The 14,838-nt window shown below is 38.7% G+C and overlaps 1 protein-coding gene across 7 annotated transcripts in view; it reads left to right on the plus strand.

The window, feature by feature from the left end:
• Window positions 1-14,838, plus strand: part of OXR1 (oxidation resistance 1) — a 248,874-nt gene that overhangs the window by 213,183 nt on the left and 20,853 nt on the right. For 6 of the 7 annotated variants that reach the window (XM_079984231.1, XM_079984228.1, XM_079984230.1 and 3 more), the window contains 4 exons: window positions 406-590; window positions 4,787-5,505; window positions 7,309-7,474; window positions 8,213-8,369. In XM_079984231.1, the coding sequence (XP_079840357.1) occupies window positions 406-590; window positions 4,787-5,505; window positions 7,309-7,474; window positions 8,213-8,369 (1,227 nt within the window). The remainder of the gene's footprint in view (window positions 1-405; window positions 591-4,786; window positions 5,506-7,308; window positions 7,475-8,212; window positions 8,370-14,838) is intronic. The other variant, XM_079984229.1, reaches the window with a different exon arrangement.

A 14,838-nucleotide genomic window follows, 5' to 3' on the forward strand; every position in this document is an offset into this window, starting at 1 on the left:
ACTAAATGCTTCAAGCAAAGGTGATAATAGCTCAGTCCCATTCATATTCATGAAATGCTTTCATAAAGTTAATTTTTAAATTCTCTAATCTAGGTGGAAGAGAGTCTCTTCCCAATTGCTAGCACGCTGAGGGAAAAGTCTTACAAGTTAACAGACCTAAGTTTGTTCGTTTTTTAAAACAGTGATGGCTAAATATTGATTCAGACATCTTTTTTTACTAGGGAAAAATGTTTTCCTCTTGGATTGGTTTACAATCCTTCACTGGCTTACAGGAGTGTTGAGTATTAGGTAGCTTCTAGTATAAATGTTCAGTATTCAGTGCTGTTACTTGTAGAAATGCCTTGAAAACATTTGGCTAATCTTAGGTCATCAAACATTTTCCCGCCCCCTTTCTTCTTATTTTAGGGAACAGTCAACGGTGTGCTGCTAGTGACGCCAAATAATATAATGTTTGATCCACATAAAATGGATCCATTGGTTCAAGAGAATGGTTGTGAAGACTATGGCATCATGTGTCCAATGGAAGAAGTGATGTCAGCTGCTATGTATAAAGATATTGTAGATGGCAAAGTAAAGGATTCATTACCCATGTAAGATAAATTAGATTTTCTCTCTCTCTGTGTGTGTGTTTATGTGTATAAATATATTTTTATAGATACAAAGTTTGCTTTTAAACTGCATGGTAGTGGTTTCTATGTCATCATACAAATTCTTTTATTCAAGACTTAAGGCAACAAAAAGTACATGACAGGCTCTAGCTTTTGTTTATGTGATGTATGTTCTCTTTCCAACTTCAGCACAGCCTTTTCCCTTTTTGCATCAATGATGAGTGTGGGAGAAGCCAGTATCTTAATACTGACTAGCTTAATTTTTCTTAAATTCAAAGGCATTAAAATTCAACATTTAGGAAGAGGTAATCAGTATAAATTATACACAGTGGTTCATATTGTTCACCTTTTGTTACGTTTGTCTCTAATAATAAGATGACTTTTACAGAGAAAAAGAGCTGATCTCTCTCCCCCCCCCCCCCCGCCCTTCCTTCAAGACAGTGTTCCTTTTTGTTGTTTTTAGCTTAGTTGTGAAGATAATGTTCCTGGCTTTGTTTGCTTCCCCCCACTGAACAAAAGAATTAGTTTCAGCTCAATTCAAGCGGAGTTGAAAACATGTTTTACTTCATGGCTTTTTGAAACATACCCTAGAAAAGTTTTCCATGTCACTTGATTATCAGATTGAATACAATCCTAGCAAATTCTGAAAGTAGCACATCTCTGTCTAATAATGTTGTTGGTAAGCTAAAAACGTGCAGGGAATATTAGATGTGTGTGCTTTTTATTTAATAGAAAATTAAAGGCAAGTTATTCTCTTGGGATTTTAATATGTTATTAGTAGAAATATTTTCTATGCTTTTGGTGTCTTAGGAACCTGAAGAACAGAGTTTAGACAACGGTTCTCAAGTTAAGATGGTGTAAGATTTTGCTAAGTATTTGCTCTGTGCCACTTGCCACTTTCATAGCCTTTGAAATAAGTCTTAATTAGGTTCTATGTTTATGTACTTTTAAAAAGCGAGGGAGATAAAAGTGTGTTGCCCCATCTTATGTCTTCTGTATCCCATTTGCTCTTAAGAGTAGAAATACCTGTGATACCCCAACCAGGTTTTTTCTGCTATTGCTGAAGCATAATCCCTTCTCTCTTTAGTATTTTACAATTATTTATCTTTATATTTCCACCAACTTCCACTAATCAGCTATACACTTTTAACTAGTATTGGTTGCAGTTGAATGCTTTTTTCCTGCAAAATATTTAAGAAGATTAATCTTTTTCAGTTAAACGTGAAAAAAATTGCTCTGCCCCTGATTCTCCCCTCTTCCCACCACCATGTGGGAATACTGTGTGCGGCACCACATCAGGCATGACATCTAAGTCATACTCATAACCGAAAGTAAACAGATTAAGGGTCTATTGATTTCAAAGAGTATACTTGAAGTATAACTACTATTGGATACCACCCCAAGGTTTTTCACATACTTCTGGTTTTCAGTGCTGGCATAAAATCTTTCTCAGTTCATCTTGGAATTGTGATTAAAACAGATGTTATGTGATTCCCTACTCCAGTAGGATACCTAAGGTCACTTTGTTCTATTATGCCGTGAGTTTGTTTCATGATCTGATCCCAAGACTCCATGCTTTATCACTTCATATTGGGAAAGATATTTAGTTCAGCAGATCATGATGTTCCACCACTATGATTATTAGGTTGCTTTTATAGGATATTTTGAGTTCTGCCAACTGATTTAGTGGCAGAACAGACTCAGTAATGGAAACAAATGTTTAGGCTGGAGATAACCTATAACGATATTTTTTTATAAAAGTTTTTAATGATTAGAGATACTCAGAAAAATAAATACTTATCACCACACTGGAACTTCCCCCAATCATATTATGGGAAGCAAATAGATAAATTTGGTCTCATAGTGAAACCTGTTGCACTGTTTCAGGGGAAATCCCTAGCTCCTCTCTTGGGCTTTAAGCTTAGTGGAGGGAGGAGCATTCTGTTCAATAGGAAAATGAGCCTGTATCTCTCTTCAGGTCATTTCTCAGGAGGAAGGGCAGGGTATGGTTTTGGTTTTGTATTTGCCAAGTGCCCAAAGCCTTTGATACACAGGCAAGCCCATGTGCCTTCCTTTGGATGTTGCTCTTTGAAGTGATGAGGGATAAAGAGTGCTGCAGTCTTTCTTAGAAAAGGTTTTTAATGTGTTTTCTGAGCTTTGTTGAATAATTTTATTTACTTTCAAGAGTAAAAAATGGTTTGGCATTAAGAAATACTTTAATAGTAAAAGGTTTCTGCCTATATAAAGCTGAAAAGAAGAAAGAGAAACAGTTTTGCATCTTCTTATCTTCAGCATCACATCAGCATTATTATTTTTCATTTGAACATTTGTATTCAGTTTTATAATATACTGTTTTAACAAGATGTCAGTCCGTTTTGTATTTGCAGTTGTAATATATCGTGTTTATCACTGTAGTATAGAATATCTCTTTCCAATCATCAACTGCTTGCCTCATTTTAAAATACTGCATTCATGGTACTTTGTACCAAAAATGGTTTGTTTAAACCAGGGATGTCCAACCCCCAAGAGACTCTGATCTACTCATAGGGAAAAAAATAATCGCAGTGATCTACCCCTGGGGGGGGGGGTCAGGCCAGAGTTGTTGAGCTTCAATTAGGAAGGACAGTTCCGTTTTTGGAGAGTTCTGGCAAAAGTGAAGAAGAAGAGTTTGGATTTGATATTCCGCTTTATCACTACCCTAAGGAGTATCAAAGCGGCTAACATTCTCCTTTCCCTTCCTCCCCCACAACAAACACTCTGTGAGTGGGGCTGAGAGACTTCAAAGAAGTGTGACTAGTCCAAGGTCACCCAGCAGCTGCATGTGGAGGAGCGGAGACGTGAACCTGGTTCCCCAGATTACGAGTCTACCGCTCTTAACCACTACACCACACTGGGATTAGTCACTCACCGAAAGATTGCTATGAAAACAAACAATCCACCTCACTGCAAAAACTTCGTCTTCCATTCCGGTGATCATGCAAAAATGGAGGGTGGGTCCAGATGCTCTTACAGCGGCAAAGGCAAAGGAAAAGGAGCCAGCAATCAACCAGAACCTCCTGCGGATCAACCAGTCGATCCTGATTGACCTGTTGGACATCCTTGGTTTAAATCATTTATTGTGCAAAATTCAGAACTGGAGAATATGGAATTGCATCTATTCCAACCTCTCAAATGTTTCTAACCATCAAATAAACAAGAGGGATAGCTCAGTAGGTAGAGCATTAATCTCAGGGTTGTGGATTTGAGCCCCACTTTGGGTGAAAGATTCCTGCATTGCAGGGGGTTGAACTAGATGATCCTCGTGGTCCCTTCCAACTTTAGAATTCTGTGATTCTGTGAAATAAATGACTAGCCAACTGCAGTTTGACAGAATTCCATCTCTCCTCTGGCCCCTGCTTGACCCTTAACAGAACCCCTTGACAGAATTCCATCTCTCCTCTGGCTCCTGCTTGACCCTTATGCTAGATAAAGAGGAGGGGGAAACTCCTACCCCTGCATTGAATTCCCTGTGTCTTTCTGCCTGCAATTCCTTTTCACCTATGGTTGCCATGCTAGTGCTTAAATATAAGGCGTATCTGGTCCATCCATCCATCCATCTGCCATAAAGCAAGAAGCTAATCGGGTACATTGTGGAATTGAGTTTGATGGAGAGTCATATGCATTAAGCCTCCCAACTTACACAATTAAAATGTGGCTAGTATGCCTTATGAGGAACGGCTAAGGGAGCTGGGCATGTTTAGCCTGGAGAAGAGGAGGTTAAGGGGTGATATGATAGCCATGTTCAAATATATAAAAGGATGTCACATAGAGGAGGGAGAAAGGTTGTTTTCTGCTGCTCCAGAGAAGCAGACACGAGCAATGGATCCAAACTACAAGAAAGAAGATTCCACCTAAACATTAGGAAGAACTTCCTGACAGTAAGAGCTGTTCGACAGTGGAATTTGCTGCCAAGGAGTGTGGTGGAGTCTCCTTCTTTGGAGGTCTTTAAGCAGAGGCTTGACAACCATATGTCAGGAGTGCTCTGATGGTGTTTCCTGCTTGGCAGGGGGTTGGACTCGATGGCCCTTGTGGTCTCTTCCAACTCTATGATTCTATGATTCTAGTAAAAACATAGGTGTTTATCTTATTGGTTTTAACATAAAGCTCTCTCACCCTTCCCCCCCCCCCTTTTCTTTTAGTGATGTGGATCAATTGTCTGTAAAAGATCTCTACCATTTCAGGAAAATCGCAAGAAGCAATACTGATGAAATGGACTCAAAGATGCGAGATACAGGGAATGATAGTGCCAGCACTGCTCCGAGGAGCACAGAGGAGTCTCTTTCGGAAGATGTGTTCACTGAATCAGAACTCTCTCCAATAAGGGAGGAGCTTGTTTCTTCGGATGAACTTCGGCAAGACAAATCTTCTGGAGCCTCATCAGAATCTGTCCAAACAGTAAATCAGACTGCCACAGAACATGTAACAGCTATTTCAGACTCTGCCAATGTACTTGGTAATGTAAACTCCAGTCTAGAACATCCTTTGAATGACGGCAGCAAGTCTGTTAGCGATACTGTGGGTTCAGAATCTGCAGACACAACACTAAAAGAAGTACAAGACACTGTAGAGGGAACTACTGCTGCTGCTGAAGAGACACCACATGGCACAGATCAGGAAAATGTACCAGAAGGTGAGGAGTGTTTGCATTCTGAAGAAAATGGTTCTAAAAGGGATGCTACAAATAAGGGGCAACTTGTGAAAGAGCCAACTCAAGATTCTGAGACAGATATTGATATGCTGCGGAAACTTTGGAAGAGCCATACTATGCAACAAACTAAACAACAAAGGGACAACATGCACCAAGATGCACATAAGGAAATGAAGCACAAAGTAGCAATAGCTGATGGAACAATAGAAGGTAAGTAAGTAAATATTAGAGTATAATATGTATATATTTTTAGCAGTGGTGTGGCTGGAAAATATCCCATTCCTATACCAGCTTAGTCCACTGACAGATGAAGAGAAGTAGTTGTCATAGCTGGAAGAATTACTTATGCCTACATTAAAGATGATTAAATATAAATTTGTGTCATAAGTTTGTCTTTATTATTTAAAAAAATTAAATGAACACAAAGTAGTTTTTTTTAGCATCTTGTTATTTGAGGTGATCTTATCACACATCATTGAATAGCTCCTGTTGTTTGTGATAAAACGTATCTTGGAAGTATTTATAACGTTTATATTCAGAATGCAGTTTGTTGATTATGAGCAACAGCTATGCCAGTTAAGGAAACATTTAGCATTTTTCTCATGTAACATTCTTTGCATGAAACACTTGGGGATCCTTTAATGGAAAGGTGGAAGAGAAATGCTTTTAATACATTAATTTTCTGAGAACAACAAATAGCTTTATCTAACATGGATTTGCCCACAGACATCTGGTTGGCCATTGTGAGAACAGGATGCTGGACTAGATGGGCCACTGGCCTGATCCTGCAGGCTCTGCTTATATTCTTATGATCCCTGACCAATGGTCATGCTGACTGGGGATGAGGCTACCAACTTCCCCACTGCTAATAGAAGATACTGTTATGTGCAGTGGGACCCTTAAAATTTATAACCCTTTTGTTTCAGACGCAACAGTCACTTACTTGTTTTTGCCTAGCCATACTAGACAATAAAAATCATAAATAAAAAAGCCATACTAGAATAAAAGGCCATGCTAGACAATAAAAGGCCATACTAGAATAAAAGTCTCAACCTAAGTAGATAAAGTCAACTATTTATGATGGTAAACTTCCATAGTGTAAAATCCATACCCACAACAATAATGAAAGCAGTAGCAAAAAGGTAATTCATTGGCCTAGCCAAAATATGTATTTACATGCAAAGCTGTTGAACATCTGTATCTCCAATGGAAAGGAATGCCATAAGAGAGAAGATGTTGCCCTGTGTTATCATACTACTGTGGCTTTTGATGGAATTACAACCAGGCCATCTCCTGCAGCCCTTAAGGCCTGATCTGGTAGGGAGAAAGATGCTCTTTCAGGTACTTGGATTCCAATCTATATTGGGCTTATACACCAAAGTCAGCTTTCAAAGGTTAGTTTTGGAAGAATGAAAGAGTGCACAGAGATAAAGTAATGAGGACAGTTCAGATAGAGAAGGAAAGCATTTAAAGGCGTTTCAATAGATGAAATGGGGAATCCTGTGAAAAGGGAGGGGGGAAGTATTTAGAAAGAACAGACAGCAGATTTCAGGATCCAGTGCAAAGTGTTTGTAAGAAAAGAACACTGAGAAACTCAAGACACAATAAGAGATTAACCAGGATTTTAGTTGCACAGATGAGAAAATGACTCTTTGTTGGGTGAGTTCAAGCTATGAGAAAAGAGAGCAACTGGAAAGGGTATACATATTTTTTGACTGAATGCAATTATCACAGGAACTGGAAGGGCACAATTAGGGGGAGAGGGGTTATCCAGCATGCAATTGCATAAAAGCAGAGAGATTTATAAGTTGTTGGCATCAGTCTGACTCAAGATTCAATGGAGTGTGCCTCTGGGGGTGAAGTCAAACCACTGGATAATCACAGCACCTACTGTGGCTGCAGAGACCAGTAACTCGTAACTGCTGCCTCCCATGTTGCTTTTGCTGCATTAGTAAACTACCTGATCAAATTTGCCAAGAAAGATCTGACATTTAATATCGTCTTTAATGAAAGGTTCTCTAACGAAGGAGAAGAGAAGACATCGATTACACAAGTTCTTATGTCTCAGAGTTGGCAAGCCAATGAGAAAAACATTTGTATCACAGGCAAGTGCATCCATGCAACAGTATGCACAGAGAGATAAGAAACATGAGTACTGGTTTGCTGTGCCGCAAGAAAGGTAAGATGGGAACGCTTTTCTGTAAATATAGCCATCATAAAGGAGTGCCTTGTCACTTTTCAGCTTAACAATTGCTGCTTTCTTTCAGTATACCAAACTATTTTTCTACCAGACTCTGAAAGTCTTCAGCTCATAGGAGCCAACTTGTAGGGGCCGAGGTCCATTTGACCCCTCGAATAAAATATTTGAGGGGGCCACCCCCCAAAAAAGTTAATGGGCATTGCCATTAAAATGATGTGTGCGCACCACATCTTGTGACCGATTATGCGAGGCAGGGCTTACCTGGGCTTCCCCAATATTATTGATGCCTGAGAAAGACACGCATTCTTAATTTATGGACTTCACTGTCGCAAGTTGTGCTGATGGCTTAAAATTTGTTTAGGCAAATTCATGGATAAGGTTTTCAGTGGCTACTAGTCAGTATGCCTGTAAACAATTGAAAGATGGCTCTTGATACTACTAGTTTTATTTAGGGATGAGTGACGAAATAATGAAGTACAATACAATAGTTTTCCAGAAAAATTAGTAGTCCCTTTTATGCTTCTGAGTGATTGTATTCTAAATTTTCATTGGAATACATTATTAAAATTGTAATGAACATTCACTCAAGTTCTTTCTTTTCAAAGAGAATAGTGTATAAGCAACAGTGGAAAGGTATTTGGAAGAAATTTGAAACATGTATAGGTCTTTGTAAGTTTGAAAGTTCAGTAACTACTTTTCTCTTTTGCTCTCTGAAAGGACTGAGCATCTGTATGCCTTTTTTGTTCAGTGGAGTCCAGAAATATATACAGATACAGAGGAGATAAGTAGAGAGCCTGGGTTTATGGTGGTAAAAAAATTTGAGTCTGAAGCCAGTGAAGATTCAATTAATGAAGCATCTGCTAAGGAGTGGGAGGTAAGTGATTTTAAAGATTTCTTAATGACTGGAAGACCTAGCTTTTGTTTGAAAGATTTCAACTTTCTATATGAAGAATGTCCCTGGGGAAAATATAAATTAGATTTTTTTAATGCAATCTCTATTTTTAGGGTGCATTTTGAGCCAAACTACTGTTACATGCAGGTGTGTATATAACATGTAGTCTGACTATGTTTAAACTGGAAATACCATTTTGGAGAGAGGTAATTTGCAATCGGAGAAGGGAAAGCGTAAAACATTTTCCTTATCAGACTTTCATTCCAAGCAGCTTTTCTTCTCCATGAATTGCAAGCTTGTTGAGAAGGAATTGAGCCCACCCCACACTATTTTACTTATCTCAATCACTTCCCACTCCTCACCCTGCTTCTTTTCCCAGTTTGAAAAGTTCTGTCAGATTACCATTACATTTGTTCATTGCTAAAGAAACCAATGAGCTTTTGGCTCGAACAGTTGCTACCTTACAAAAGATATATGCAGTTTTGTACTGTTTTGCGAAAGGAAAAATAGACCTGCATGTTAATTTGTACATGTAATAAACCAAATGTTCGTGTTGCTCAGGCTTAGTTTCTAGTATAATGTATGTATGTATTTATGTACATACGCTTAACATGTTATTTTAGTTGTGTGCTGGTGTTCCTAAACACACGCACTTATGTACTCCATAATATTATGTGACTCAGTGTACGCTTGTTGTGCTCATGAAGACTTGCTTGGTTCATCTTTTGTAGATGTTATAGATGTTCCAGTTGCTGGTCTTGATTCTAAACGTTACAGTGTGTTACTCCTGGATTTGAATCAGAATCTGCTGTATTTTTTTATTAGTTGCAAAATCAAGACAGGAAAATATGAGTGAATTTTAATGTGACATCTGTGCAGAAACAGATTACATATAAAATTAAGCACCTCTGGAATAGAAAACAATGAATTCTGCTTTATTGATTGTTTATTTAATGTACATTTGTTTTTCAGTATTTTGATATTGCCATTTTATGAATCTAAAATAGACTTAAAATAAAATTTCCATATAATAGGTATATAGTTATATACTTTTTGTTATGGGAATTCAGTGATTACTGAGAGCATTTCATGAATATCCTAGCAAAAGTCAGTTTACAAAGGTTAATGCTTTTAGTCCATGCACTTTCTTTTCTGAGAGATCCAAATCTCGTATTAGCAGTCTTTTGAGATTCATTTTAAAGGGAAGGAGCATAAAAAGCAGAGGAAGTTATAGTTTGGACATTGAAATAATGAAAACTGAGTTGCTCTCTTGGAACACAAGTGACCATTGTTATATCCATTTTTAGTATACTCTGCTGTTCTTACAGGAGCTTTCAGGACAAAGATTCCTGAAGTCAACCATTTCATGGCTTTCTTGCCAGCAGTAGGTTATTGCTACTTACTGGAAGAGTATGCCTGTCTTTGATTTAGTTTGTGTAGTGAAACAGCAATATTAATTCCTTAGTGTGTGGGGGCATTCTGTAAGTTACCTACTTAGATATTGCTGGTGTAAAGCTGTCAATTGTTGAGAGAGAAAAATGCAGAAAAGCTAGTGCTGATCCTTTGCATATCTGGTGTTAAAGGTAGAAACAGCTGAACAGTATTGTTGATGATAGACATTTTAATGCCTCTGTTACTCTTTAAGTGTTTTATGGGGTTTGGAGTTTTTGTGGGGGGGTTTTCTGGTCTGTGTGTGTTTTTTTTTTTTTAATTAAACTTATTCTAGAAAAAAAGGGACGCGGGTGGCGCTGTGGGTAAAACCTCAGCACCTAGGACTTGCCGATCGTCAGGTCGGCGGTTTGAATCCCCGCGGCGGGGTGCGCTCCCATTGCTCGGTCCAAGCGCCTGCCAACCTAGCAGTTCGAAAGCACCCTCAGGTGCAAGTAGATAAATAGGGACCGCTTACTAGCGGGAAGGTAAACGGCGTTTCCGTGTGCTGTGCTGGCTCGCCAGATGCAGCTTGTCACGCTGGCCACGTGACCCGGAAGTATCTTCGGACAGCGCTGGCCCCGGCCTCTTAAGTGAGATGGGCGCGCAACCCCAGTGTCTGGCAAGACTGGCCCGTACGGGCAGGGGTACCTTTACCTTTACCTTTATTCTAGAAAAAAAGGTCTGCTTTCAGCTATGAGGGCAGCAACATACAGTTCTGGGCTAAATTATTTTGATGTACAGAACATTTGTTTTCTGGTCCCCAACTTTACCATTTACTTCTCAGTATATCAAGTCCATAGTTTATCTTGTAAATTCACCCAATTTACACTTCAGCACTTTCCAGATGGAAAAAAGGAAGAAGGACTTTAGTGATATATAACATTGATCAAAGCAGCATTTTACCCCTACAGAAAGGTACCAGATTACACCTTTACCATCTCTGGCTGCATTCCCACACACACTCACTGGAGTAAGCCTCTCTAAACACATGCATAGGTTTGTACTGTCAAGTCTTTTTAAAAAAATAGGAATTCAAATGGAGTGCTTACTGCCGTTTGTAAGCGTGTGGTTTGTTAGTTTAACAGTTAGGTTTGTATGTGATATACATACAGTAACACAAACTTTTTAAAAAGAAATTCAGTTTTGTGTAAGACAGTTAACAAATGTGCATGCATTGCCTATTTCAACACAAAATTACTAATGCATGATGCTGGTGGGTGAGGTAAATAGTAAAAAGGTGAATGACTGTAAGCTTGTTGGAACTGTCTTTCCAATGCAAATACCTGTTCAAATTGTTTTCTGTTTAACATCAGATGTGATATATTTTTCTACATAGGAGGAGCCATTAACTTATGGACTGCCCCTCCTGCCAGCACAATACAACTTACCTTTCTCTTTTTATAATTCTATTTATTAAATTTTCCATTTTAACAATCCAATCAAACCACATCATATATTCTGAATTATACATATTATTCAATAATCAAACAATTCAAATATTATGCCAAATTATAAAAAAAAATCGGGGGCACTTCACCGTGCTCCGAGGTTGGTATACAACAATACAACTTCTCTCAATACAACCCTTGAGAGAAGGTCACCTGCATTACAGTTTCTAGCGCAGGCCCTCCAGTTCCAGTAACACCTGCACACTAACCTAAAAATAAATTAACAACCTGCAAAAGGTATTTCTAAGCTGCAGTAGAATAAATCTTCTTGACCTGTGTCCAGTTCTATTTGAAGCTGTTTTGAAGAAACCACATCCTGTATTGATACAAATAGCAGGTGTAATGCTTATTGAAAATATTAGGATTTGGATGCTTTCCAATATTTGGACTAATTCCCATTACTAATAAACCATGAAACTTTTCCCCACCTTTCTTTAATAAGCCTTGAAATAAGATTCTGCAGTCTCTAAATACTGTTTTTAGTTTGTTCTCTTTACATTCATCTTCATGGCTCTGAGAATTCAAATGCTCTGCAAGTCTCCCTGCGTGTTATGTCAAAGTTAAAGGTATCAAGGTCAAAATAACTTTTGACAAGAGGCAGGATTTATTTTTTTTAATGTGCATGTGTAGGTTGTAAATCATTCATTGTCATATATCAATTTTGAGGGCAAAATTGACATTTAAAAAGAGTGTAAGCCTTTTAAGATGACATGTTGTCATAACAGTCAACTTCATATTATTGCTCTCCCTAGGTGTACTGCTACATATGATTGTGTTTGCGAGAGACAAATCAAATACTTTTTTCATACTGCGCTGATTTAAATATTCCTATAAAGCACCTGGCAGCACCTGGCAGAACTGTCACCTGACAGCAGCCATTATATCAACCTCCCGCAGCAGCCACTTTGCAGTACCTATTATATCAGGCTGTGATTGAGGACAGAAGAGAAGGGATTCAGGTGGTCTCTCCTGGTGCAGTTGAGAGGCCACCAACTTTTGGTTTCTCCTCTTGAGCTTTTTTCACTCCAGCTGGTCATTAGAAGAATTTGAAACTACAGTACTGTAAAAACTAAATTCTTAGTTTCTTCCTCTCAGTTTGTGTTCCCTTTTTAGTGATTCTTCCTAACAACTTTGCTACCTATCCTGTATCAAGGGAATAGCAAAATACACAAATCATTTCAAGGTGCATTGTACACAGCTGAAATAACTTGGCATCTGTAATCCTGAACTAGCTTTTGTAACAAACTAGAACAAAATAACTTCCCCCAGAGGCCCATATGTTATCATCGATTTGAGATTAGCCATGTTGAAATATGCATCATGATGTTTTTGTAAAAACAACTTAGGTTTTGTAAATAAAGACTACTAACACTAGTGGAACATTACTATGTGGCTCTTGCCTGTAACCTGATGATAGAAGTTACCTTTACATAAGAAGATAAGAGCCCTGCTGATTCAGATCAAAGGTCCGTCTAGTCCAGCAACCTGTTCTCACACCAGATGCCCATGGAAAGCCCAGAACCACCAATAGTGTTCTCATCAACTGGTATTCAAAAGCACTTCGTTTCTGACAGTGGAGATAGAATATAGCCAGCCTTCATGACTTTGTCTAATCTTCTTTTAAAGCCATCCAAACTGCTGCTCAGGGCTCCTTTAGGAAGAAGGCCAATAGATATAGATATGATAAATAAAATAAGTTGTGGGCCATCACTGCATCTTGTGAGAGTGAATTCTTAACTCCCTAGCTCAGGGTTGCCAAACCTTTTGGACTAGTAGGCACATTTCAATTTTCTGAGTGTACTGGGAGTGCCAGTCACCGCCACAGGGAAGATGTGGTATAATGCAAGATGGCTCCCATAGGCAGTGTGGCATAACACAGAAATGGAGAGACAGACACCCCCAGCAACTTTATGCTTCACAAGGGAAGTCAGCTATGTCTTGCTTGACCTGCTTATGGGGAACACGCACACAGTGATGCTGTTGCTATCCAATAACAGCCTGTTTGCACCGCATGCACCTTTCAGCTCTTTCTGTCATCCTTCCAATTTTGAATTCATTGTACAGATGATGCTTTCCAGTCAGGATTGTCTGACAGGAAGGTGATCAGGTTTTTCCATCTAATCTTCATCTACAAAGCCAGCAAAATACCTGCCAAGATGGGTGTGTCGAGGAAAAGCCTGTATATTGCAGGACCTCAGGCCAGCTAAGAAAGTCTATAACACTCTGCCTCTGAGGAACGATTGTGAAATGTAAGGGGTGTGTGGTAGACCAGAGCATAGCACATCTTGTCTCTTCTCTCCACATGCAGGGAAAGGAGGCGAATATGCATATTTTCCACATAGCAACCAAAGCTAATTTATGTGAGTAGGTTTGTCATTGCACAATTTAAATTATTTCATATGAAATAAAGAAATGTACCTAGGGAATTTGCTGTAGTGCAAAGGTTTGAGTTGTGTGGTGACTTAAATCCTTTGTTCACCTGTCTATATTTTTCACCCTGTCCAGCAATCTGGGGAAACCCCAGCTGCAGATGAAACGTACTGGGTGGCATCAGACAATTGTTGTTGTTGTTGTTGTTGTTGTTGCCGCTGCCTAACTGTTGTTGTAAGGCCAAAATGCACTTCATTTCCGTGAACAAAGAACATGATACATTGTTTAAATAGGGTTTCGTATAAAATCTGTGCTGCTCATGTAATAATTTTTTTATCGGTACAATTCTTGCTTGTGCCCCTTCAACTAGACATCTTTATAAACATTATCGGGATGTGGGAAGGTACACTTCCTATGCTGCGTAATTCTTTTTCAAGGCTTGTACAGGCATATTATCACTTTCTTCGTAGATGTTTAAGCTAGAGTAATGTGTGAAACTGCTACTTTGTGAAACATTTTTGTAGTACTATTATATGTTACCGCATACACAGACTGTATACTGCATATAGTGCCCAAGGATCCCCCCCTCAAAATATTTCAAAATGTTAATATTGTTACTTCCATTTACACTGTTACTTCCATTTACACCTGAGAAACCTGGGGTTCAGGTTATCCCATGAGACACTGCCCAGTTGTCTATCTACATGCATAGAACTCCCTCTTTCCCTTTTGATACTTCTCAACTACACAATTGTATCAGACAGAACATCTGAGATGGTTGGATAGCATACTTTCAGCAATGTGTGTTTTTTAAAAGCATATTCTTCTGCAAAGATTTAAGTGCAAAATGTCAACCAGATTTCTTCCAGAAAAGTTGTGATCACAAAAAAGAACAAGTGTAGCTTATTAAAATTAGTTAACTGAAACAAATGGCAGTTTTCATTTTATGTATTTATGTAATTGTGGGTTAACACTGTTCTTGAAGAGATGCAGTTCTGTTTTGACATAATTCTTACTAGATTCTAAAATACTGTTCTGTCTCTTTAAACTATTCAGCCTTTTGAGCACTTTAGTGCACTACAACCTCCCTTGAATATAGAAACATTCCTGTTGTTCATTCACAAGGCAAGACACACCCCAGTGGGTGCATACTATTCACCGATTAGCTTTCTGTCCTGTCAGTCAGTTGTCTGTGACTAGCA

Source organism: Podarcis cretensis (genome assembly GCF_951804945.1).
Source record: "Podarcis cretensis genome assembly, chromosome: 7".
Taxonomy (NCBI): Eukaryota; Metazoa; Chordata; class Lepidosauria; order Squamata; family Lacertidae; genus Podarcis; species Podarcis cretensis.